Source organism: Engystomops pustulosus, chromosome 3 (genome assembly GCF_040894005.1).
Source record: "Engystomops pustulosus chromosome 3, aEngPut4.maternal, whole genome shotgun sequence".
In the NCBI taxonomy this organism is placed as follows: domain Eukaryota; kingdom Metazoa; phylum Chordata; class Amphibia; order Anura; family Leptodactylidae; genus Engystomops; species Engystomops pustulosus.
Window position 1 is genome coordinate 160188948 of NC_092413.1, and position 26484 is coordinate 160215431.

A 26484-nucleotide genomic window follows, 5' to 3' on the forward strand; every position below is an offset into this window, starting at 1 on the left:
CCTAGAACTGATATTAATATTAATAAACAGTAAAAATCATAAACACATTAGGTATCGCCGCGTCCGAAAATGTCCGATCTATCAAAATATAATTACGGTTTTTCACTGCGTTTAACCTCGTAACGGAAAATAGCGTCCAAAGTCAAAAATGACATTTTTTTGCCATTTTGGAAAATATCAAAAAATTAATAAAAAGTGATCAAAAGGTTGCACAGTCCTAAAAATGATAGCAATGAAAACGACATCAAAAGTCGCAAAAAATGACACCACCCACAGCTCCGTACACCAAAGTATGAAAAAGTTATTGCCGCCAGAAGTTGGCAAAATCAAAAAAAAAATTTTGTACAGGAGGTTTTAATTTTTTTAAATGTATGAAAACATTATAAAACCTATACAAATTTGGTATCCACGTGATCGTACCGACCCAAAGAATAAATTAGACATGTCATTTGTGGCACACAGTGAAAGCTGTAAAATCCAAGCCCACATGAAAGTGTTGCAAATGTGTTTTTTCACCATTTTCACTGCATTTGTAATTTTTTTCCCGCTTCCCAGTACGCGCCATGGAATATTGAATACCGTCACTGCAAAGTGCAATTTGTTACGCAGAAAATAAGCCATAACAGAGCTCTTTATGTGGAAAAATAAAAAAGTTATAGATTTTTGAAGGTGGGGAGTGAAAAATGGAAGTGAAAAAACTAAAAAAGGCCAAGTCGTGAAGGGGTTAATGGTTGTGGAAAATCCAAATCTCCAGTAACATATCTGATTTACAATTTAAAAGTCCATCCAGAAACACTTATTGTGATTTTGTCTTAGGTTTGATTTGTTTAAATATGTAATTGCTCCATAACCGAGGTTATTTGCTTGTTTCAGGACACTTTCACTTTAACCCCTTAAGGACGGAGGGTTTTTCGGCTCATTTCTCGCTCTCCAACTTAAAAAATCCATAACTTTTTCATTTTTCCGTGTACAGACCTGTGTGAGGGCTTATTTTGTGCGAAACAACTTTCCCGTAATGTTATTTATTTTAACATGCCGTGTACTGCGAAGCTGAAAAAAAATTCCAAATGTGGAAAAATTGAAAAAAAAACGCAGGTGCGTCATGTTCTTGTGGGCTCAGTTTTTACGACTTTCACTCTTCGCTCCAAATAACATGCCTATTTTTTTCTTTGGTTCGGTGCGATCGCGGTGATACCAAATTTATATAGGTTTTATTGTGTTTTAATATATTTTCAAAAATTAAACGAATGTGTACAAAAAAGAAAAAAAAATTTTTGCCATCTTCTGACGCTAATAACTTTTTCATACTTTGGCGCACGGAAATGTGTGAGGGGTAATTTTTTGCGAAATGAAGCGACGTTTTCATTGCTACCATTTTGAGGTCTGTGCGACATTTTTTATGTTATATAAAAAGGTGTAAAAGTCGCATTTCGGACATTTGGGCGCCATTTCCCGCCTCGGAGGTCACCGCCGGCCATAACCGTTTTTATATTTTGATAGATCGGGCATTTTGGGACGCGGCGATACCTAATATGTTTGTGATTTTTACTGTTTATTATGTTTTATATCAGTTCTAGGGAAAGGGGGGTGATTTGAATTTTTAATATTTTATTAATTTTTTTTATTTTTTAAACTTTTTTTTTTCTTTTTTTTTTCACTATCTTTTAGACCATCTAGGGTACATTAACCCTAGATGGTCAGATCGCTGTTACCATATACTGCAATACTTCTGTATTGCAATATATGGCATTTTTGCAGCACATTCATTACAATGAGCCACTGGCTCATTGTAACGAATCTGCAGCTGCCAGATAGCCTCGTGTCAAAAGAAGACATGAGGCTACCATGGCAACTGATCGCCGCCCCCCGATGACGCTCGGGGGCGTGGCGATCGAAAAAAAGATGGCCGCGCCCGCGCGCCACCGTCCTTTAAATGCTGCCGGCGACTTTGCCGGCGGCAACGGGGGGTTAATAGCCGCGATCGGTGCTAGCACCGACCGCGGTTATTAGCGGTGGGGGTTTTATGCATTATGCAAAAACCCCCACCTTTGTATGAAGAGGACTCAGCCCGTGAGCCCTCTTCACACATCCCTTATACCTCTGCGCCATAGAGCTACGGCGCAGAGCGTTAAGGGGTTAAAAAATTAGTTATTGAAGGGGTTGGCCACGTTACCAAATATCCTGAACCCACACATCACAAAAGTAATTTAATATACATGTATTAAAGGTCCTGCACCACTTTGAGATACATAAAGAATTCTTAATTAGAAAGGTCTCTTCCTTTATCAGCTGCCATTTCGGTCTATAAAAGGGCCGCATATGGACGGTCATAAGGTCCTGAAAGGTAGACTCGTCATGGACAGTTAAGTTTCTATTCATGTACAGCTCATGAGGTAAAAACATTTCTGAACTTTGTGTGTATGTGATTCATATGTGTACATTACATCTAGTCCCTACTACAAGAAGGTCATCGTGAAGTGGTTAGTTGGCTTATACAATTTGATCAAAATGTAACTAAGAACCTCAACCTAGCGGCAATAGATCATTGTATAATTTGTGGATGTGCGATACAGCTGTTTTCTTTCCCAACGTTGGCTTACATCTAGCCCCCTGCACATAAAAAACATGAATTGACCAACACCTTTAAGTTTGATTTAGGACAAGTTCCTACATATTTAGTTTATTAATGACAGGAAAACTAGATTTATTAAAGTTTTGACAGAAAACAAAATCAAATGCACTCATTTTGTTTTATTTGTCTTTCTGATGTTTAGCCCCTAAACCGATGTTTCATTAATGTAAAAACTTAATATAGCTGAGCAGAACCAAAGAGGGGCTGGTTGTTACAACTATGATGTACAGAGTAAACTATAGCCCTTTTATTGGCATACAATTTGATTTTAGTCAAAATGATTTAATTATTAATAGAGTATCTGGATCTTTCCCAAAACTTAGTTCTTGCTATTTTAATTGTTATCTGTGAATATTTTCCTTCATTATTGTAAATATTAATTATCCTGGAACTCTAAATGACTTCATCATATTTCATTTACAGTCATTAAAATGATTTATAATATGTGTTACCATAACACAAAATGGTCGATTGGATTTTTACTTTGGAAATCAATTGAAACATTTGCATTAAATATAGACAGACATAGTAGGAGGAATGATGTAGTTGATGTAATAACAACTGCTGAGTGTTTAAAGTCAAACGATTTGCTTCACCCCAAAGAGCATAGATTTATTGAAGAAAGTTCATGTCAAACAAGTCAAATTGATTATTTGTCTCTGCAAGTCCAGAGAGAGGTTATGGGTATAGCTCATCTAGGACTATGCACGACATCTGACATAGTGTCTGCAAATTAATAATAGCATAGGTTAACAGTAGTTGCTAGTCCTGTTCATTAAATGTTGTATGTTAGGAGATAAGGATTGGGAGGCAAGAGCTCTTCTTATGGAGACTTCGCCAATGAAGGCATCCTTGTAGGTGTATGGAGACTTGTAGCCATTGATGCTCCACTAGGAGATTCTGGGAAATATGCAAATATGTTTTCCAAGGTGGAACAGGGAAAATATTGCCTCTTAGTTACCATGTAAGCGTGACTTTCAAGAAGCCTAATGACATTATGTGGGATTAAAACCAAACCAGTATATCTATTCAAGAAGCAACTAATTCTCAACTGTAGATAGCATTGATTTGCCAAATAAGGCCGCCTTGTAGGTGTATGGAGACTTGTAGCTCCACGAGGAGCTAAGGATAACATACAAGTGGGAAACTCTTGGAGTCAGTGGAGGAAATCTTTAAAAGGGAAAGTGACCAGTCTAATCAATTCCAGTTTTCAAATAGTCACATTGGACTGGAGATAAGTGCAAAGTTAGTGAAAAACAGACATGCAAAAGACCAAAAAGAAAATGAAGTTTTTATATGCTATTTGTGGAAACCACTGGTAGCACATGGAGGTGAAACCCAGCCATGTGAATGAGCCATTCATTTTTGTGTTTCACATCAGTAGGAGGGAGTTTTAAAAGTGGTTAAAAGAAAAAATATATTTTTGAATAAAACTGGTAAAATAGTATCATAAGCAGAAGCACGGCTCAAACTAAAAACAAACTAATGAGCCATTACCTAATCCACCAGTAAAGCGTATATATATAGTAACCATTAACACTATTTCCATGCAGTTAACATAATATGCATTTAAAAATAATACACCAAATGAAGACAAACATTATTTCCATGTGAACGAATGTCACCTTAAGTTTATATACATTTATAGAGCGAATATTATAAATGGATGCTGTACATACCTGTAATATTGCTCAATGTTTTCTTTGGTGATACCCTTAACAATCTCATCAATAATATGAGCAGCACTTGAGGAATCGGGTTCATTTGGTATGTTACAGCTGCTGGAAGTTGGATTTCTATTTGAAAAATACCCTATCAAAATGCCAAAAAGAAATGTAAACATAAAAATAGAAAAAGTTTTTATAATTGTGCAAAGGTTCTGGGAGGTCTTTGGTTTTGATTCTGTATAATGAGAAAAGTATTCTGGCTCTTCCTCTAATCTTTGAAAACGTCCCTTGGGTGAAATAGATAGTTGATTGGAGGCAACTGCGTGTGACTGTGTTGGAGAACTGTTTTTCTCATGGCAGTGAATGAAGCCATCAGATTGAAATTGCTCTGTCCCAAGCTCATCCAATTCTGTCTCCATGTCCCATTCTAGGTCTAAGGCAGATGTAGGAATATCATCATTATCCATGTAATGGAGGTCTGGAAGAGTTCTTACGTTACTTCCTAGTTTCTGATATGATAAATCATTTCCTGTAAGAAGAATTGTGGAAATCTGAGTTAGATGGACATTTCTTTACTTATTCTTAAAAACAAACAAAAAAAAGTGTTTATTTTTTTCTTAGAAATTGTACTTTGTCTACCAATTGGACAAAACCGTCAAATTGGGATATACTGCAAAGGAGTTTCAGTATATTCCAATTTGACGGTTTTGTCCAGTTAAATGTCCTTACATCTCATTATACTCTTGTTTTTTTCTCATGGTTTCATTCATGCTGCTGAGCTTAAGATATTCAGCCGTGTGGTAAAAGTACAAAAATATGGCCATAGTTCATTGTTTGTAGTTCACCTTTCCAAATTCCTATCCTATTTACAAATCCTAATTACACTTCGGGACCAAGACAGAGATGTGTACCATTTAGCACATTCAAGACTAATTACATCCTCTGCATAGAGTTAAAGGAAGATCAATTAGTATGCAAAGGGAGAATTTAGTTCACTCTGTTCCCGCCAAAAGTAAAACAAAGAAGATAGGAGTCAAACAAAAGGAAAATTATATGTTTTCTAAAAACAAGGACATAACCCCTAGTTATAAGCCCAGTGGTATAACTAGAAGCTGATGGGCCCCAGTGCAAATTGTGTGCCAGGCCCCCCAACAATAATGTATGTTTTATAGTAATAGTCTTCTCATATAATATGGGAAAGTGACACCATAAGGGCCACCTAAACCTCTTGGGCCCAGGTGCGATCGCAACCTCTGCTCCCCTAAAGTTATGCCCCTGTATAAGCCCCCTCTAGCAGGATAGGGCTAGGGGAGGTTTCAACAAATCCCTTGTGAATTTTGGGACTGTATCTTGCTGGGAACCCTACTAAACACATATAAACCATGATTTTAAAAGCCATCTACCACCAGGATTGTGAACCAAGCACATTGACATACTGTTGTGTGCCCCCTCTGGCAGGATCTGATCTTTTAGCTTCATATGCAACAGTTTTTACAAAAAAAGACAAAAATATGCAAATGACCCTGAGGGGCTCCAGTAACCATCGGCATAAATAGAGGCTGGAGTCCCTCATTTGCATAATTTTAAGAGCCCAAACCCTGACAGAGGGAGCACACTCCTGTATGTCAGTGTGCTTGGTATACAATCCTTGATTATGGTGGTAGATGTCCTTTAAGTGTAACACCCCCAAGTTTGATATGGGGTGATAGAGAATAGGATAACCACTTGATTAAAGTGAGTAACACCATTGCAACAGTTTTCTGTGGAGAGTTATTCTATTAAAAACTAATTCAATGTACATCATTGAGGGGAAAGGCAGTATTAGCATGTGAACATCCCCCTTCTAGTGCATGTCAAGCAGGGGAATGAGAGAAAAATCCATGAAGCATAAATTTTTGGGCTATGCACATGCTCACTCACATTCATTCTCTGTCAGATGGGACAGGCTGTCCAAAATCCTATCTTCTGAACCTCACGGCTCATGGATAAATCTTCTCTGGGTAGTAAAGGTTATTATTTTTTTTTCTTTCTTATTTTATAACGGTTTCTATTGTATTATATGTTTGTTTCTTTTTAATCATCTTTCAATTTTTTTTATGTTTGCACTCACATCCATATGCCTGAATAGATAACACTACTGGTGTTATTGTTAAGTAACCTCATGACTAATTTGGTTATCTGTAATTTGGGTTTCCAAATAGTTTTTATGAAGAAACGCACCTGTTTACTTATAATAAGAAGGCAAAGTACAGGCGGTAGCATGAAAGTTTTGGCGCTGAGAGCTAGGGGAATAAAATTAAGTATAAAGATGCCATCTTGTGCCATGATGACTTGTATTTCAGAATGAAGATATATAACACGAGTTGCACAGTCAGTCGCTCACTATTGGCTCATACATCATGCTATGAACTTGATCAACTAGTTAGATGAAAATTGGTAGTGATCACCGTTTCCAATTGTGACCTTCATATACGAATATAGACTCCACCTTTACCAAAGCAGAAAACAAAGAAAAAAATGCAAATGCAGGAGTTTAAAATTAAAAATATTTCCCTTTTCTTTCATGCTCTTGTAGCTAATAGAACAAAAAGATGGCATCAATTTGGCTATTTGAGATTAAAATGCTTTCATTCCATGTGGAGAAAAGAGAAGTTTAGCGTTTTTTAAACAAAAAAATAAAAATAAAAATACAATTCCCATTTAACAAAATTCCACAATATCTTCATCAACATAGCCACCTCAAATTGTCAATTGATAATATTATGCAAAAGATATGTAAAGATTACAAATAAGAGCAAATACATTTATGCTAAATGGGCAAATCAGAAATCATTCAATCAAAAATTATGACCCCAATTGTCAGGAGTCGACAGTGAAAATACCAAATTTCCTTCCTTATGCCTTCTCTTTTACCATACACTTGAGATGATTTATTTTGTGATTTTCTCTCCCATTAAATTATAGTGAAATGGTAAAAATGACGCAACACTAAGTAAAATGTAATGTGACAAAAAAAAAAAAAAAAATAGTGATTTTATTTCAAAACCACAGTCCTCTTATGAAATATTTTTTTAAAGCTGAGGTGAACAATTTCCAAAACTGTCATGATGATTTAGGTTCTGAATGAAATTTGCAGAAATGGATGATGTTCTTTTTATCATAATGCTCAATCACAGTCGGTGTTAAGTATTAGAACTACTTTCTCATCACGGTCACATTTAATGTAAAAATCTTTTGCTTGTGGGAGAAGCTGAAATATCTACTTAGAAGGACTTCAATAAACTTTGAAAGCCACAAATCAGCATCAAGAGTGTTGGTACACTGTACCTTATGGGGATAATCACAGCGGTCTAGATCTTTAGACAGAAAACTGGTTCAAAGCCCAACTGCACTGACCGGATTTCTATTCACCATTTCCTAGAGGTGCTTCACATTTAATCAAAAGTATTTCCACCGCTTTAAGTATATGGCACTTCATGTAATGACACAGTTTAATACTTTGAGAGTAGTGAGATGAGAAGGACAACTCAGATATTTACTCAACTCGTTTTCTATAAATCACATTCAGCTCTAACTAGCAAGGAAAATGTCCTCTGTTAGAATCTCTGGAATTTCTATTCTCCATCCTTTCCCTGACCTTAAGGGGTATTCTCGTCTGGGCAAAATTTTTTACCTGTGTGAAGATAATTTCTCGTAAATGTAGTCATATGATCCCTTAGAAACAGGACTTACTCCTTGGATACGACCACCTCTGTTGGAGTGATTTCACAAAGAAACAAAAATGTTTTTGTATATGAAATGTCCGGGAGTTACTGCATGTCCCACAGACATCCTGTGGCATTGAACGCTGAACTTAGGTGATCAGGCAGGACTTGATAGCACATGTCTGGCCACTGCTGCCAGAGTGCGGGGTGGTCATATCTGGGGAATCCATCTCATTTCTAAGGTACAACATGGCTAAATTTATGAGAAATTATCTTCACATGGGGAGATTTTTTAAAATAACATCCAGTTGAAGAAATGTTTACATATGGCAATTGAATTAAATTAAATGTAAATGATGGGAATACCCTTCTAAGGGTATGGGGAACTGTTCCTGTCATGTTTTTCTTTTAAATCAATTGGTGAACTGCGACCTGCAAAGATGGTATAATACTAATAATTCTTTGTTTATATAGAACACATAGATTATGCAGCGCTGAACAAAGCATGTCAAAATTAGTCCCTTTCCCCATGGGGCTCACGATCTAAACAACCTAACAATATGTTTTGGAGTGTGGGAGTAAATCGGAGGACATGAAGAAAACCCACTCAAACACGGAGAGAACATATAAACTCTATGCAGATGTTGAATTGGGTGGGAATCGAACCCAGAACCCCAGTGCTGCAAGGCAGAAGCACTACTCATTCAGCCACCGTGCCACCCTACTATAAGCATGTGAGTAATCACATGTTTCAGGTCATCCAATTATATAACAGGAATGTAAGCAGAGCGGTTTGTGAAAATAGTAAAAAATGTGTATGTATGAAAGTTTGAATGCACAAATAAAGCCATAATTTAGGCTCTACATCAGTTCTGATGAACGGCATCAGATCCTGCACACACAGCACAGTGTATATACAGGGAAACCTCCTTGAGCAGATCTCTTTGCACAGAAAAAGAGGTGATCTGCAGATAGGGGGCAGCTTTCACAGAGTATATTGGCAAAAAAAAAAACAATCAGTGTTTGAATAAAAAACTAGTCCTTTAGGGAGGGGGTGGTCTTCTGGAGAGGTCTCAGGGTGTGTTTACTCGTAGTTTATGCATTTTCAAATTTGTCTAAAAGCATCCCAGAAACACATTTCAGACCTATGAGGTTCCGGATACTTTTAAAAATGCTTTACCATGTTACCATTGTCTGATTCGAAAGAGGTTTTCTTCAACAGCTGTGCCCCTATGATAACACAGCTATTAACACTTCCAGCAATAATGAAAATACTTTAAAACCAGTCAGTCAATCACCTGGTAACATAAAAAAATTTATCTGAAAAACGCCACGTATGAAAGCACCCAGAGGCTGCAGCCAAATGTGGTGTTAGCTGTTGTATTGAGTTTCAAAATGCATGTGTTAAGTACAGAGAATTTGCCAAATTACATTTCATTAACATTGTGTTAGCTTTTGTGTTTTATAAAAAGTAATTCAGAAAATCTGCTCTCTTCAGCCGTTTCAAATGCATGCATTAACACCACAGATGCGAATGCAGCCTCAGACTGAGTTCACATGTGCAGTTTGTCTGATACATTCCTGGTTTTATAATCAAAACTTGCATCTGAAAAACTGAATGTGGGATCATTCCCATGTTATGTTTTGGATGGGCTTGGCCCAAATGCATAACACATGAAGAGTGCATGTGTTTAAGAACATATCCAGAAAACTCCATGTGAGAATCCACCCTATGGGTTAAAACTAGAGATGAGCGAACACTAAAATGCTCGGGTACTCGTTATTCGAGACGAACTTTTCCCGATGCTCGAGTGCTCGTCTCGAATAACGAACCCCATTGAAGTCAATGGGAGACTCGAGCATTTTTCAAGGGGACCAAGGCTCTGCACAGGGAAGCTTGGCCAAACACCTGGGAACCTCAGAAAAGGATGGAAACACCACGGAAATGGACAGGAAACAGCAGGGGCAGCATGCATGGATGCCTCTGAGGCTGCATAATCGCACCATTATGCCAAAATTATGGGCAACAGCATGGCCATGACAGAGTGACAGAATGAAGCTAGATAGCATCTAAAACATCCAATAATTGACCCTGACACTATAGGGGACGGCATGCAGAGGCAGCGGCAGCAGGCTAGAGAGTGTCATGGCGACATACCCTAAATGGACTCAGGCTTCAAACCAATGGGTGGCAGAGAGGAACCAAAGGAGGTGAGCAAGAAGCGCTCAAATAATATCGGTACATGATAAAAGTTTGCCAGTATATTTTGTGGATTACACAGCAGGGTGGCGACAAAGTTAACATGGAAGCCATGAAAACAACCCAAAATTCTGCCTGACACAGCTCGTTTGATAAGGGGACGATGTATGGAGGCAGTGAACTAGTAGTAGATTAAAGGTGCTGCAGTTAAAACTATGTTAGTTGGATCTTGGCATGGAGCTGGCGCTCCGCTGCCAGGCGAGCTTTCGCCAATCCAAGCCCCTGTCTCTAGGCTACTCCCCAAACAGCACTTCTAAGAACCTTTTGTATAAGATCAAGTGTAGTAGCGTTCTTATAAGTTTAGGATATGCCGGGTGAGGGGAATGTAAACAGATGCGCAAGAAGCGCTGAAATAATATCCCTAAATGGTAAAAGTTTGCAAGTATATTTTGGGGATTACACAGCAGGGTGGCGACAAAGTTAACAACTTTGATGTGGAATGCCCTGTAATAGCTCTTGGGCGGTGTGCCTTTTATCGCCTAGGCTCAGCAGTTTCAGCACCGCCTGCTGTCGCTTAGCGACGGCACTGCTGCTGTGCCTAGAGCTACCGACTGATGGCGCCATGCCCACGGATGGTAATTCGGAGGAGGAGGAGGTGGAGGAGGGGTGGGAGGAGGTATAGTAGGCCTTTGAGACCTGGACCGAGGTAGGCCCCGCAATTCTCTGCGTCGGCAGTATATGACCAGCCCCAGGGTCAGACTCGGTCCCAGCCTGCACCAAGTTAAGTGTAGTAGCGTTCTTATAAGTTTGGGATATGGCGGGTGAGGGGAATGTAAACAGATGCGCAAGAAGCGCATGATGCGCATGGAGCTGGCGTTCCGCTGCCAGGCGAGCTTTCGCCAATCCAAGCCCCTGTCTCTAGGCTACTCCCCAAACAGCACTTCTAAGAACCTTTTGTATAAGATCAAGTGTAGTAGCGTTCTTATAAGTTTAGGATATGCCGGGTGAGGGGAATGTAAACAGATGCGCAAGAAGCGCTGAAATAATATCCCTAAATGGTAAAAGTTTGCAAGTATATTTTGGGGATTACACAGCAGGGTGGCGACAAAGTTAACAACTTTGATGTGGAATGCCCTGTAATAGCTCTTGGGCGGTGTGCCTTTTATCGCCTAGGCTCAGCAGTTTCAGCACCGCCTGCTGTCGCTTAGCGACGGCACTGCTGCTGTGCCTAGAGCTACCGACTGATGGCGCCATGCCCACGGATGGTAATTCGGAGGAGGAGGAGGTGGAGGAGGGGTGGGAGGAGGTATAGTAGGCCTTTGAGACCTGGACCGAGGTAGGCCCCGCAATTCTCTGCGTCGGCAGTATATGACCAGCCCCAGGGTCAGACTCGGTCCCAGCCTGCACCAAGTTAAGTGTAGTAGCGTTCTCATAAGTTTGGGATATGGCGGGTGAGGGGAATGTAAACAGATGCGCAAGAAGCGCATGATGCGCATGGAGCTGGCGTTCCGCTGCCAGGCGAGCTTTCGCCAATCCAAGCCCCTGTCTCTAGGCTACTCCCCAAACAGCACTTCTAAGAACCTTTTGTATAAGATCAAGTGTAGTAGCGTTCTTATAAGTTTAGGATATGCCGGGTGAGGGGAATGTAAACAGATGCGCAAGAAGCACTGAAATAATATCCCTAAATGGTAAAAGTTTGCCAGTATATTTTGTGGATAACACAGCAGGGTGGCGACAAAGTTAACAACTTTGATGTGGAATCCATGAAAACAACCCAAATTTCTGCCTGACACACCTCGTTTGATAAAGGGACGATGTATGGAGGCAGCTATATGGACGACTTTTGGAGGTAGCAATGGAGACAACGTGTGGAGGCTGCTATGGAGACAATTTAATTTGGATAGTGCCTGTATGTGGCAGTCCCAAACATTTTTCAAACCAGAGGAGCAGGTAGGTGGCCCTCCAGTAAAATGGGATAGATTGAGTGCCTGTATGTGGCAGTCCCAAAAATGTTTCAAACCAGAGGAGCAGGTAGGTGGCCCTCCAGTAAAATGGAATAGATTGAGTGCCTGTATGTGGCAGTCCCAAAAATTGTTCAAACCAGAGGAGCAGGTAGGTGGCCCTGCAGTAAAATGGAATAGATTGAGTGCCTGTATGTGGCAGTCCCAAAAATTGTTCAAACCAGAGGTGCAGGTAGGTGGCCCTGCAGTAAAATGGAATAGATTGAGTGCCTGTATGTGGCAGTCCCAAAAATGTTTCAAACCAGAGGAGCAGGTAGGTGGCCCTCCAGTAAAATGGGATAGATTGAGTGCCTGTATGTGGCAGTCCCAAAAATGTTTCAAACCAGAGGAGCAGGTAGGTGGCCCTCCAGTAAAATGGAATAGATTGAGTGCCTGTATGTGGCAGTCCCAAAAATTGTTCAAACCAGAGGAGCAGGTAGGTGGCCCTGCAGTAAAATGGAATAGATTGAGTGCCTGTATGTGGCACTCACAACAATTGTTTCAAACAGAGGACCGGGTAGGTGGCCCTCCAGAAAAATTAAATGCATGAAGTACTATAGCAAGAGCCAGTGGGCCCTGTCAAAAAATAGCCAGTTTCCTCTGCTTTACTGTACAAAGAGGAGGAGAAGGAGGAAAATGAGGAGGAGGAGGAGGAGTGGATCAATTATTCAGGTTGAGCTTCCTTCACCTGGTGGAGATTGGAAATTCTGAGAAATCCAGCCTTTATTCATTTTAATAAGCGTCAGCCTGTCAGCGCTGTCAGTCGACAGGCGTGTACGCTTATCGGTGATGATGCCACCAGCTGCACTGAAAACCCGCTCGGACAAGACGCTAGCGGCAGGGCAGGCAAGAACCTCCAAGGCGTACAGCGCCAGTTCGTGCCACATGTCCAGCTTTGAAACCCAGTAGTTGTAGGGAGCTGTGTGATCATTTAGGACGATGGTATGGTCAGCTACGTACTCCCTCACCATCTTTCTGTAAAGATCAGCCCTACTCTGCCGAGACTGGGGACAGGTGACAGTGTCTTGCTGGGGTGACATAAAGCTGGCAAAAGCCTTGTAAAGCGTACCCTTGCCAGTGCTGGACAAGCTGCCTGCTCGCCTACTCTCCCTCGCTACTTGTCCCGCAGAACTACGCACTCTGCCGCTAGCGCTGTCAGAAGGGAAATACTGTTTCAGCTTGTGCACCAGGGCCTGCTGGTATTCATGCATTCTCACACTCCTTTCCTCTCCAGGGATGAGAGTGGGAAGATTTTGCTTGTACCGTGGGTCCAGGAGAGTGAACACCCAGTAATCGGTGCTGGAATAAATTCTTTGAACGCGAGGGTCACGGGATAGGCAGCCTAGCATGAAATCTGCCATATGCGCCAGAGTACCAACGCGTAAGAATTCACTCCCCTCACTGGCCTGACTGTCCATTTCCTCCTCCTCCAACTCCTCCAACTCCTCTTCTTCTGCCCATACACGCTGAACAGTGAAGGACTCAACAATGGTCCCCTCTTGTGTCTCGCCAACATTCTCCTCCTCTTCCTCCTCATCCTCCTCCACCTCCACCTCCTCCGATATGCGCTGAGAAACAGACCTCAGGGTGCTTTGGCTATCAACAAGGGAATATTCTTCCCCCGTCTCTTGTGACGAGCGCAAAGCTTCCGACTTCATGCTGACCAGAGAGTTTTTCAACAGGCCAAGCAGCGGGATGGTGAGGCTGATGATGGCGGCATCGCCACTGACCATCTGTGTTGACTCCTCAAAGTTACTCAGCACCTGACAGATATCAGACATCCACGTCCACTCCTCATTGTAGACTTGAGGAAGCTGACTGACCTGACTACCAGTTCTGGTGGAAGTTGACATCTGGCAGTCTACAATCGCTCTGCGCTGCTGGTAAACTCTGGATAACATGGTCAGTGTTGAATTCCACCTCGTGGGCACGTCGCACAACAGTCGGTGAGCGGGCAGTTGGAGGCGGCGCTGCGCTGCCCTGAGAGTGGCAGCATCTGGGCTGGACTTCCTGAAATGCGCACAGATGCGGCGCACCTTCGTGAGCAAATCAGACAGATTGGGGTATGTCTTGAGGAAACGCTGCACTATCAGATTTAACACATGGGCCAGGCATGGCACATGTGTCAGTCTGCCGAGTTGCAGAGCCGCCACCAGGTTACGGCCGTTGTCACACACAACCATTCCCGGCTTGAGGTTCAGCGGTGCCAGCCACAGATCAGTCTGCGCCGTGATGCCCTGTAATAGCTCTTGGGCGGTGTGCCTTTTGTCGCCTAGGCTCAGCAGTTTGAGCACCGCCTGCTGTCGCTTAGCGACGGCACTGCTGCTGTGCCTAGAGCTACCGACTGATGGCGCCGTGCCCACGGATGGTAGTTCGGAGGAGGAGGTGGAGGAGGGGTGGGAGGAGGAGGAGGCATAGTAGGCCTGAAACACCTGGACCGAGGTAGGCCCCGCAATCCTCGGCGTCGGCAGTATATGAGCAGCCCCAGGGTCAGACTCGGTCCCAGCCTCCACCAAGTTAACCCAATGTGCCGTCAGCGATATATAGTGGCCCTGCCCGGCAGCACTCGTCCACGTGTCCGTGGTCAGGTGGACCTTGTCAGAAACGGCGTTGGTCAGGGCACGGATGATGTTGTCTGACACGTGCTGGTGCAGGGCTGGGACGGCACATCGGGAAAAGTAGTGGCGGCTGGGGACCGAATACCGAGGGGCGGCCGCCGCCATGAGGTTGCGAAAGGCCTCGGTCTCTACTAGCCTATAGGGCAGCATCTCCAGGCTAAGCAATCTGGAGATGTGCACATTAAGGGCTTGGGCGTGCGGGTGGGTTGCACTATATTTGCGTTTCCGCTCCAGCGTCTGGGGTATGGAGAGCTGAACGCTGGTGGATGCTGTGGAGGATCGTGGAGGCGACGATGGGGTTTTTGTGGCAGGGTCCTGGGCAGGGGGCTGACTAGCAGCTGACACAGGGGAAGGAGCAGTGGTGTGCACGGCCGGAGGTGAACGGGCTTGTTGCCACTGAGTGGGGTGCTTAGCATTCATATGCCTGCGCATACTGGTGGTAGTTAAGCTAGTAGTGGTGGAACCCCTGCTGAGCCTGGTTTGGCAAATGTTGCACACCACAGTCCGTCGGTCATCCGGTGTTTCCTTAAAGAACCTCCACACTTCTGAAGATCTAGCCCTCGCCGCAAGAGCCCTCACCACGGGAGCTTCACTAGTTGACAGTGGCGCTGATGCACCAGCTCTGGCCCTGCCTCTCCGTCTGGCCCCACCACTGCCTCTTCCAACCTGTTCAGGTCGAGGACTCTCCTCCGTCTCAGAAGCACTGTGTTCACCCGGCCTCTCAACCCAGCTTGGGTCTGTCACCTCATCATCCTCCGATCCCTCAGTCTGCTCCCCCCTCGGACTTCCTGCCCTGACAACAACTTCCCCACTGTCTGACAACCGTGTCTCCTCATCGTCGGACACCTCTTTACACACTTCCACTACGTCAAGAAGGTCATCATCACCCACAGACTGTGACTGGTGGAAAACCTGGGCATCGGAAAATTGCTCAGCAGCAACCGGACAAGTGGTTTGTGACTGTGGGAAGGGTCCAGAAAACAGTTCCTCAGAGTATGCCGGTTCAAATGCCAAATTTTCCTGGGAGGGGGCAGACTGGGGGGGAGGAGGCTGAGGTGCAGGAGCTGGAGGAGTGGCGATTTCGGTGACATGGGTGGACTGCGTGGAAGACTGACTGGTGGTGGACAAATTGCTCGAAGCATTGTCAGCAATCCACGACATCACCTGTTCGCACTGTTCTGGCCTCAACAGTGCTCTACCACGAGTCCCAGTAACTTCAGACATGAACCTAGGGAGTGTAGCTCTGCGGCGTTCCCCTGCTCCCTCATCAGCAGGTGGTGTCTCACCCCGCCCAGGACCACGGCCTCTGACCCCTGCAGTAGTTGGACGCCCACGTCCCCGCCCTCGTCCTCTACCCCTAGCCCTCGGGTTAAACATTTTTAAAATGAGAGTTATAACTTTATTTTTTTTTTTACTTTTTTTTGTTTTTTTTTGTGTTTTTTTTTTTTTTTTGTGTTTTTTGTTTTTTTTTGAGTTTTTAAAACCAAACAATGCTATCCTATTGCTATGGCTATTTTCTAGCCAAGTATCAAAGGAAGCACAGTACTATGCCAGATGAGATGACACTGAGTTATTGCCTAATAGAAATCCAACCCCTACTGAATTTTGCCACTTCGGCCTTTGCTATGGATATGTGCGCCACTAAGCGCAGAACACAGCGGTCGCAAGTCCCACTACAAATTGCTCAGAATTGGCAAGTACATGCACTGCAGAAACTACAGCCACCAGCAGATCAACCAGAAATCAAATATATAGAACGCTACTGTAGGCTTCAAGATCAAGAAGCTGTTTGTATTCTCCTATGGCTATTTTCTAGCCAAGTATCAAAGGAAGCACAGTACTATGCCGGATGAGATGACACTGAGTTATTGCCTAATAGAAATCCAACCCCTACTGAATTTTGCCACTTCGGCCTTTGCTATGGATATGTGCGCCACTAAGCGCAGAACACAGCGGTCGCAAGTCTCACTACAAATTGCTCAGAATTGGCAAGTACATGCACTGCAGAAACTACAGCCACCAGCAGATCAACCAGAAATCAAATATATAGAACGCTACTGTAGGCTTCAAGATCAAGAAGCTGTTTGTATTCTCCTATGGCTATTTTCTAGCCAAGTATCAAAGGAAGCACAGTACTATGCCGGATGAGATGACACTGAGTTATTGCCTAATAGAAATCCAACCCCTACTGAATTTTGCCACTTCGGCCTTTGCTATGGATATGTGCGCCACTAAGCGCAGAACACAGCGGTCGCAAGTCTCACTACAAATTGCTCAGAATTGGCAAGTACATGCACTGCAGAAACTACAGCCACCAGCAGATCAACCAGAAATCAAATATATAGAACGCTACTGTAGGCTTCAAGAAGCTGTTTGTATTCTCCTATGGCTATTTTCTAGCCAAGTATCAAAGGAAGCACAGTACTATGCCAGATGAGATGACACTGAGTTATTGCCTAATAGAAATCCAACCCCTACTGAATTTTGCCACTTCGGCCTTTGCTATGGATATGTGCGCCACTAAGCGCAGAACACAGCGGTCGCAAGTCTCACTACAAATTGCTCAGAATTGGCAAGTACATGCACTGCAGAAACTACAGCCACCAGCAGATCAACCAGAAATCAAATATATAGAACGCTACTGTAGGCTTCAAGAAGCTGTTTGTATTCTCCTATGGCTATTTTCTAGCCAAGTATCAAAGGAAGCACAGTACTATGCCAGATGAGATGACACTGAGTTATTGCCTAATAGAAATCCAACCCCTACTGAATTTTGCCACTTCGGCCTTTGCTATGGATATGTGCGCCACTAAGCGCAGAACACAGCGGTCGCAAGTCTCACTACAAATTGCTCAGAATTGGCAAGTACATGCACTGCAGAAACTACAGCCACCAGCAGATCAACCAGAAATCAAATATATAGAACGCTACTGTAGGCTTCAAGAAGCTGTTTGTATTCTCCTATGGCTATTTTCTAGCCAAGTATCAAAGGAAGCACAGTACTATGCCAGATGAGATGACACTGAGTTATTGCCTAATAGAAATCCAACCCCTACTTAATTTTGCCACTTCAGCCTTTGCTATGGATATGTGCGCCACTAAGCGCAGAACACAGCGGTCGCAAGTCTCACTACAAATTGCTCAGAATTGGCAAGTACATGCACTGCAGAAACTACAGCCACCAGCAGATCAACCAGAAATCAAATATATAGAACGCTACTGTAGGCTTCAAGAAGCTGTTTGTATTCTCCTATGGCTATTTTCTAGCCAAGTATCAAAGGAAGCACAGTACTATGCCAGATGAGATGACACTGAGTTATTGCCTAATAGAAATCCAACCCCTACTGAATTTTGCCACTTCGGCCTTTGCTATGGATATGTGCGCCACTAAGCGCAGAACACAGCGGTCGCAAGTCTCACTACAAATTGCTCAGAATTGGCAAGTACATGCACTGCAGAAACTACAGCCACCAGCAGATCAACCAGAAATCAAATATATAGAACGCTACTGTAGGCTTCAAGAAGCTGTTTGTATTCTCCTATGGCTATTTTCTAGCCAAGTATCAAAGGAAGCACAGTACTATGCCAGATGAGATGACACTGAGTTATTGCCTAATAGAAATCCAACCCCTACTTAATTTTGCCACTTCAGCCTTTGCTATGGATATGTGCGCCACTAAGCGCAGAACACAGCGGTCGCAAGTCTCACTACAAATTGCTCAGAATTGGCAAGTACATGCACTGCAGAAACTACAGCCACCAGCAGATCAACCAGAAATCAAATATATAGAACGCTACTGTAGGCTTCAAGAAGCTGTTTGTATTCTCCTATGGCTATTTTCTAGCCAAGTATCAAAGGAAGCACAGTACTATGCCAGATGAGATGACACTGAGTTATTGCCTAATAGAAATCCAACCCCTACTGAATTTTGCCACTTCAGCCTTTGCTATGGATATGTGCGCCACTAAGCGCAGAACACAGCGGTCGCAAGTCTCACTACAAATTGCTCAGAATTGGCAAGTACATGCACTGGAGAAACTACAGCCACCAGCAGATCAACCAGAAATCAAATATATAGAACGCTACTGTAGGCTTCAAGAAGCTGTTTGTATTCTCCTATGGCTATTTTCTAGCCAAGTATCAAAGGAAGCACACTACTATGCCAGATGAGATGACACTGAGTTATTGCCTAATAGAAATCCAACCCCTACTGAATTTTCCCACTTCGGTCTTTGCTATGGATATGTGTGCCACTAAGAGCTAAACACAACGGTAGCAAGTCCCCCTGCTAATTCCTCACAAAATGGTAAAAGATGCAAATTAAAATAAAAAAAGTAGAACGTTATTGTAGCCCTAAGAAGGGCTGTTGGGTTCTTTGAGAATCACTCCTGCCTAACAGTAAGCTAATAGAACACCCTAACGCTTTCCCTGAGCAGCAGCAGCTCTCTCCCTAGCGGCATCCAGAGACAGAATGATCCGAGCAGCGCGGCCAGCGGCTAGTCTATCCCAGGGTCACCTGATCTGGCCAGCCAACCACTGCTATCGACGTGTAAGGGTACCACGTCATGCTGGGTGGAGTGCAGAGTCTCCTGGCTTGTGATTGGCTCTGTTTCTGGCCGCCAAAAAGCAAAACGGCGGGAGCTGCCATTTTCTCGAGCGGGCGAAGTATTCGTCCGAGTAACGAGCAGTTTCGAGTACCCTAATGCTCGACCGAGCATCAAGCTCGGACGAGCATGTTCGCTCATCTCTAGTTAAAACCCTTTATATGCCGGCGGGTGGAAGAAAATTCTAGTAGGTATGCTTGTATCTGTGCGAGATAGACAGCTATTTGTCACATATGCATCTGTCCTGGGCCATTGGGCTTCCTATTCAGATCGCTTTGCATCTAGCACAAAATGTGTAGAGGTGGAAGTAAAAGAAAGATGTGACCAGCAGCAGGTTATTAAATATAACTGGCATCTGTATAGGGTCAGACAGTAGGTCTTCTCCCTATGGAGAGATTGCCATTTAAGGCTACCTTAAAGGCATGTGGAAATTTAAAGCCATAGGGGGTCATTTACTAAGGTCCGGAATCGCGTTTTCCTGACGGGGTATCCGAAAATTTCAGATTTGCGACAATTTTCCCTGAATTGCCGTGGGATTTTGGCGCACGTGATCGGATTGTGGGGCATCGGCACCGGCATGCACGTGACAAAAAACGGGGTATTCGGAAAAAACGCTGCATTTAAAAGAAAAAAAAGGGTCACTTGACACGCACTTACCTGCACTCAGCAACGGATTGTGAGCTCCAGTGCATTCCGATGTAATTCAGCGCAGCAGTGACACCTGGTGGATGTCGGAGGAACTACCTTAGTTAATCCCAGCAGAACCCGAATCCTCCGCAGAGAACGCACCGCCCGATTGCGAATTGACCGGGTAAGTAAATCTGCCCCATAGATGCTCCACTAGGGAATTCTGGGAAGTATGCAAAAATGTTTTCCAAGGTGTTAAATGGAAAACAATACCTCCTTTTGCTACCTTGAAAGGCAGCCACCTTAACACCAAGTATTACCTACAAGAAGTCTAAAGATATGGTGTGGGATTAAGCCAAAGTAATATATCTATTCCAGAAAGAACAGACTTCCAACTGTAGACAGCACTATTTCAACCAAGTCAAAGCAGTCTAAACAGTCTTAAAATGGACTAAAACAACACTCAATAAATGTACAAATAACTCCAGTATTAAGGTACAGACAGACTGGTACATCTCCCTTAGCATTTCATTAAGGGCTTATTCACATGGCCGTCTGTGGGGATGTACATGCGGCCACAAATTTGCGGCCGCATGTACGTCCCCATAGACGGCAATAGCGGCACGAAGAAGATATGGTGCCACACGTGGCATGTGTGGCACCGATCCGGGCCGCACACCGCAAAAAGATAGAGCATGTTCTATCTTTCGGCGTGTGTGCGGCGCTGTTCTCTATGGAGGGAGGAGGGGTCACCTCCTCCTCCACTCCAGCACATGGCAGTATGCCCGCATGGTGGGCATACCGCGTGTGAATGTACCCTACCCTGTGTTTTCTTACACTTTCCACTCTCCTGTGGCGCAGTGGTCTCCAAACCAGTTATTGCTGGTACAATCTTCAGTATACCCTACTAAAGAGAGCAGGGCATGCTGGATATTGACATATTATACTTTGGCTACTGAACTACAAAAGATCACATTAATCGGTTGTGACTAAGGTACAATGTAGAACATTGGGGCTTATTTACCAAGGGTCCGCAGATCGCATTTCCGTTGGATTTTCCGACATTTTCGGGGAACACGCTGCTGGGACAGGTATTTAGCAGGCGATTGTGTCGCATGCGATTGGAATTTGGCGCAATCACACCGGCTTTCATGCGACACAAATTGGGGGGCAGGCTATTGGACGATCTGATGGATTCGGACAAACCACGGGATTTCACTAAAAAATGGTACCGCAAGACATGCACTTACATACACTGGGAGGAAGATGGGGAACGCCGGCGGACCTGATCAGGGAAGCGACACATTCAGGAAATCGGGCGCACGATCTTATTGAATCGCGACACAGTGCATTAGTGTCAGACACTTTTGGGAACTCCGAGGGACTGGGTAAGTGAATGTGCCCCATTATCTACCCTTTTTTGCAGTTTGCATGTTTGGCTGTATACAGCAGAGCTCCCCTCCTTATTTGTATTTGTTTTTGGTCCGTGGGATCAGAACAGCACATGGATCCCATTGACGAAGTAAGTTTGTGTTTAGTCGGTCTAAGATTTTGACTTTCAACTCTTTCTCCTCTTCTGCACCAACTTCATCCTCAAGTATACACTCATTCATATTTAACTTGGAGTACAGAGAAAAAAATATGCATTTTACTTTCATTTGATCTGGTGTTGTAATAAAATGGCTTGAAAGTTTGATCCCGATAAGGTGACAGAGGATGAAGCTACTGTGAGATGGCTCAGTTTAAGTTTGTGTTCACGCTTTTCAGTAAAACATTTACTCTACTGTTTGCAGCAAGCAAGACTAAGGCCATCACCTGGTGACTGCATACTAACTGAATCAAGAGTAAGGGTTTATTTACAATCTATAAGTAAATCATTGTATTTCAAGTACATAAACGTTCAAAGAAAGCTTAAGTATTCGTTCACACTTTTCTTCGCATTCGTCGTATGGACACGAGCGCAGCTGCACCACAAAATGGTCACACAATTTGCAAGTCAAATATGGTGCTCGGTCCGGAACAGTAGGATCATCCGCCGACAGGCCCCCTACTTTGTGTTGCATACAAGCCAGTGCAGCTGCACCACAAAAGGGTTACATGCAACACAATAGCAGCGCAAACACTTAAAAACCTGTGCAAGCTCTTTTAGTCTAGAAGAAAATGCACAGTCCGAAAAAAGAAATACTTTACAAAAGTTTTTGCGCTGCATGTCTCAGTATGTGTCATTTTAAATAGTAATCAGAATCCTGAGTATACAGTACATAAGAACATATTGCATGAAATTCACTAACTCCAATGTGTTCTTCTGTTAACAGAAGTTGTCTGATCTTTTCCCCATAATAAGTACTCTTTCTTGGAAACCAAGCCAGGTAGCAGCAGGCCGAACTTTACCCTGTATCTGTGACATAAATGCTGCTGCATAAAAGTTACAGCCTCTCCTGTGAATTTCCATCGAATATCTGCTTCTTTGGCTCCTGTTGGAGTAAAATACATGGCTATAGCTTCTAAAAGAAAGGCAACATCTCCCTATGCAAATCCAGAGCTACATATATAATTACCAGGAATACAAAGTCTGTATAGTGGGTATTGGGATGGTTTCTTGTATTGGCTTGCATCCTAATTAACTATTTCTTGTCAATATAAAATAATGTTTTCTATATCAGATTTTTGGTAGAGAGCCCTATACCAAAAAGAAAGATGCAAGTCTATACCTTGCAACGGCGAACACATTTTATTTTTTTTATGAAAGGTTCCAAAATTTCTGACAATAAGCAATTCCATATTTTGCTTACTCCTTTATGAATTATTTATAATTTTTTTGTTAGATTACTGTTGTCTTAAGGAAACAGATGAATTGCAGAAACAATATGGCTACTGCATATGTAAGACAAAAACTTTCAAATGTAAACCTTTGCCAAGATTAAGTGCACTTGCATGAAACATATTGATCTTCTCTAGTGAAGTTTCTATGAGGAAACCTGTCAAGTGAAAACAGTGTTTGTCATGTACACTTACAGCAGATTTTTACCTAAACAACAGAACGTTAAAGCTAATAAAATGTGTTGTCATAGTAACTGGGTTATAAAATAGGAATTGTGAAAAGAAATAACCAATCTACAGAACAGTACAATATTGTTTGTAAAGGTTCATTATTCCTAGGAGCTAAAAGTAGAGCCTCCCCCTCCAGGCCACATTTGCTAGGAAATATATCAGTGAGAGTTTGGGGCAAAATAGCTGCCAAGACTTTCCAGAGCACTATAGCTATAATATGCTTTAGTAACCTTTCACCTTGTTCCAGACTGCGTTGAAATGAGCTGTCATATTTGAGAAATGTCATCTTTTGGTCATTCGGTTCAGTCAATGTTTATACCATAAAAAGGTTTAGGGAATTTGCCATCTGTTGGTACCTATTATTCAAAAATCACATTGTTGGCAATGTCATCAAATCTATGTTCACTTTGCTATATAAAGCTTTGTACTTTCCAGAATTACATTTTTTGGAAACTACAATAAGATGGACTCCTGTCTTAAAAATAAAAAGCACATTGTGGCACAAAACACCAAATTTTGTCTTTTAATGATTTCATCAAATAGATTAATCAAGTGTCACACATTCTTCATGAACCTGGCACCCCCTGCACTTCTGCGGCAGAATTCACCATTTTCTTCATCTGCGGCACATCCTTAATGCTTTAGAATAGTGGCGCAGACACCATCATGGCGCACGTCGGACAAAAATGTGGTGCATGATGCAACTGAGCAATGGAATGTTCATTTTGGTGCACATTTGTTCTGTGATAAAAAACAGGTGCAAACACTTCTTAAACACATGTGCAAGCAGTTTGCATGTTCTTTCTAGAGCAAAGTCAGACAGAGAACTGGTGCAATGACCATTCTTATGTGGGACTTTGTTATCATGGAAAATTTGGGGTGTGAAGCCAAGCTAAAAGTCAAAACAGCTTAAAGCAAAATCCATAGTTTGCTGTAGCGCAATCTCACTGCAGTAGCAAAAATTAAAAACCTGTGGGTGAAAATGGAAATTGTTTAAATCTTATAAACTATGCATCTACCATAGATTGCACCACAGTAGCCAACCAGACCACATGGTCTTAAAGTCTACATTTTGTGTATTTGGAGTTTGGGGGTAGATTTTACCCTTGTATATTTTACTATTGGAAATTGTACTGCAACTTTTGATTTGAGCCATTTACCTAAACTCAAGTTAGTGATTGTATTTGATTATCTTGGTTAGTGGCATGAGATATGAAGACAGGTTCATTTGAATTATGGGTGCTCACTAGAAATGATAAATTCATCTTTTCCTCTGGCATGATATAAATATAACAGTGCTGACTTTTTCAAGCCCAAAATATTGCTATGAATCAAAAAAAAAAATATTGTTTTCTGATTGCAGAGAAAGTGTCTTAAATTACTTGCAGCACCGAATTGCTGGGAAATGTAATTCTCGGCTTAAGCAATCATTTTTAAAAGCTACAGTTTGCTGTATGAATCTCTGATAGATGTCACTTCCTGAAGATTAAGTAAACTTATGATCATCTTAAATTCTTGCAAAACAGTTGGCTTAATAAAAGGCTAGGTGGACCATATTCCTCAAATAGATAATGCCAAGCCAATTTCTGGGTATAAAAACAACTTTATGGAATGAGTATGTTATGTCCTATCCTGCAGGTCTGTTATTGAACATTAAAAGGGGTTGGTGACATAACACAGAGGGTATTATATGTATTGAATGCCAAGTGTCTGTCTGATGGCATTCCTGAGCCATTCCTGACATCCCACAGAAATACATCGGGAAGAAAAAAAATGAATAAAAGGAACGATGTCACTAGATTGGGTCTAAACCCAAAGTTCATTTGTTTATTAACATATCGATATGGCCTTTGCTAATGATGTTTGAATTCCATATGTAGAAACAGTGAAATATGAGGGAACATGTCAATCTGACCATTCTATGATGAAGGTCATAGTGGAAGACAAAAGATGTTTAAATGAAACCCCCACTGATTATCTGTTTGTAGAAAACAGGGGTTGACAAAGTACGTCAAATGGAAAATAAATTTGTGACTGATCTATCAGAAGAGAACAGGGAAGATTTTCTTATGGTAAAAAACATATAGTGCCCTACTAGAAGAAAAGGCACAGAAGAAAGTATTTTTTCTTGGACAAATGGTTTTTTTTGTGAGTCTGGGAAACCGGGGAAGCTGCTGGCAGATATAGTACGGAATCAATATGAAAAGAATAATATTGAAGAGTTCAGAGTGATTAGTGGATGACATTGATGAGATTACAGGGGCATTTGTGAGGTTTATACAAATATATTCATCTCAGATCAAAGGGATATTCTCGTCTCGGCATTCATATTCAATTTATTTAAGCTGCTATAAACATGTTAAATACACACATTTCTTCAATTAGATGTTATTAAAATAATTTTACCCGTGTGAAGATAATTTCTCATAAATGTAGTCATATAGTCCCTTAGAAGCAAGACTGTCCTTGGATACGGCCGCCTCTGCTGGATGGATTGCCCAAAGAAACAAAAAGGTTTTTGTATATGAAATGTCTGGGAGTGACTGCATGTCCCACAGCCATCCTGTGGTAATGATCGCTGAATCCAGGAGGTCAGGCAGGACTCAATAGTGCATGTCTGGCCACTGCTGTCAGAGTGGGGGGTGGTAGTATCTGAGGAAGATCTTGCTTCTAAGGGACAACATGGCTACATAATAAATTATCTTCACACATGAACATTTTTTTTAATAACACCTGATTGAATAAATATTTACATAGGGCTAATTAAATTAAAAATGTACAGACAAACATACAGACATAGTGGGGGTCATTTACTAAGGGCCCGATTCGCGTTTTCCCGACGTGTTACCCGAATATTTCCGATTTGCGCCGATTGTACCTGAATTGCCCCGGGATTGTGGCGCACGCGATCGGATTGTGGCGCATCGGCGCCGGCATGCGCGCGACGGAAATCGGGGGGGCGTGGCCGAACGAAAACCCGACGTATTCGGAAAAACCGCCGCATTTAAAAACCGAAAAAGTGTCGCTTGGGGAGCGCTTACCTGCACCTGGTCCGAGGTGGTGCATTCCGGCGCGATGAGATGACTTTCAGCGCAGCAGCGGCACCTGGTGGACGGCGGAAGAACTACATTCATAAATCCCGGCCGGACCCGAATCAAGAGCAGAGAACGCGCCGCTGGATCGCGACTGGACCGGGTAAGTAAATGTGCCCCAGTATCTTTTAATATTAATTTTTCTGTTTTATTGAGGTTATGTAAATACCAACGTGCCCTTCCCTCAATTTGGGCTATTGATCAATGTATGATTATTTCTGTATGTTTTGAGAAAGGGCAAAACCCTTAACACATTTAACAGATAAACTTCAGCTGTTTGGATAATAT

The 26484-nt window shown here is 42.6% G+C and overlaps 1 protein-coding gene across 5 annotated transcripts in view; it reads right to left on the reverse strand.

Moving 5' to 3' along the window:
- NAALADL2 (N-acetylated alpha-linked acidic dipeptidase like 2) overlaps positions 1–26484 on the reverse strand; it is a 509493-nt gene that overhangs the window by 344392 nt on the left and 138617 nt on the right. For all 5 annotated transcript variants that reach the window (XM_072142777.1, XM_072142778.1, XM_072142776.1 and 2 more), the window contains exon 2: positions 4312–4828. In XM_072142777.1, coding sequence (XP_071998878.1) covers positions 4312–4766 — 455 coding nt within the window. In that variant the 5' untranslated portion in view covers positions 4767–4828. The remainder of the gene's footprint in view (positions 1–4311; positions 4829–26484) is intronic.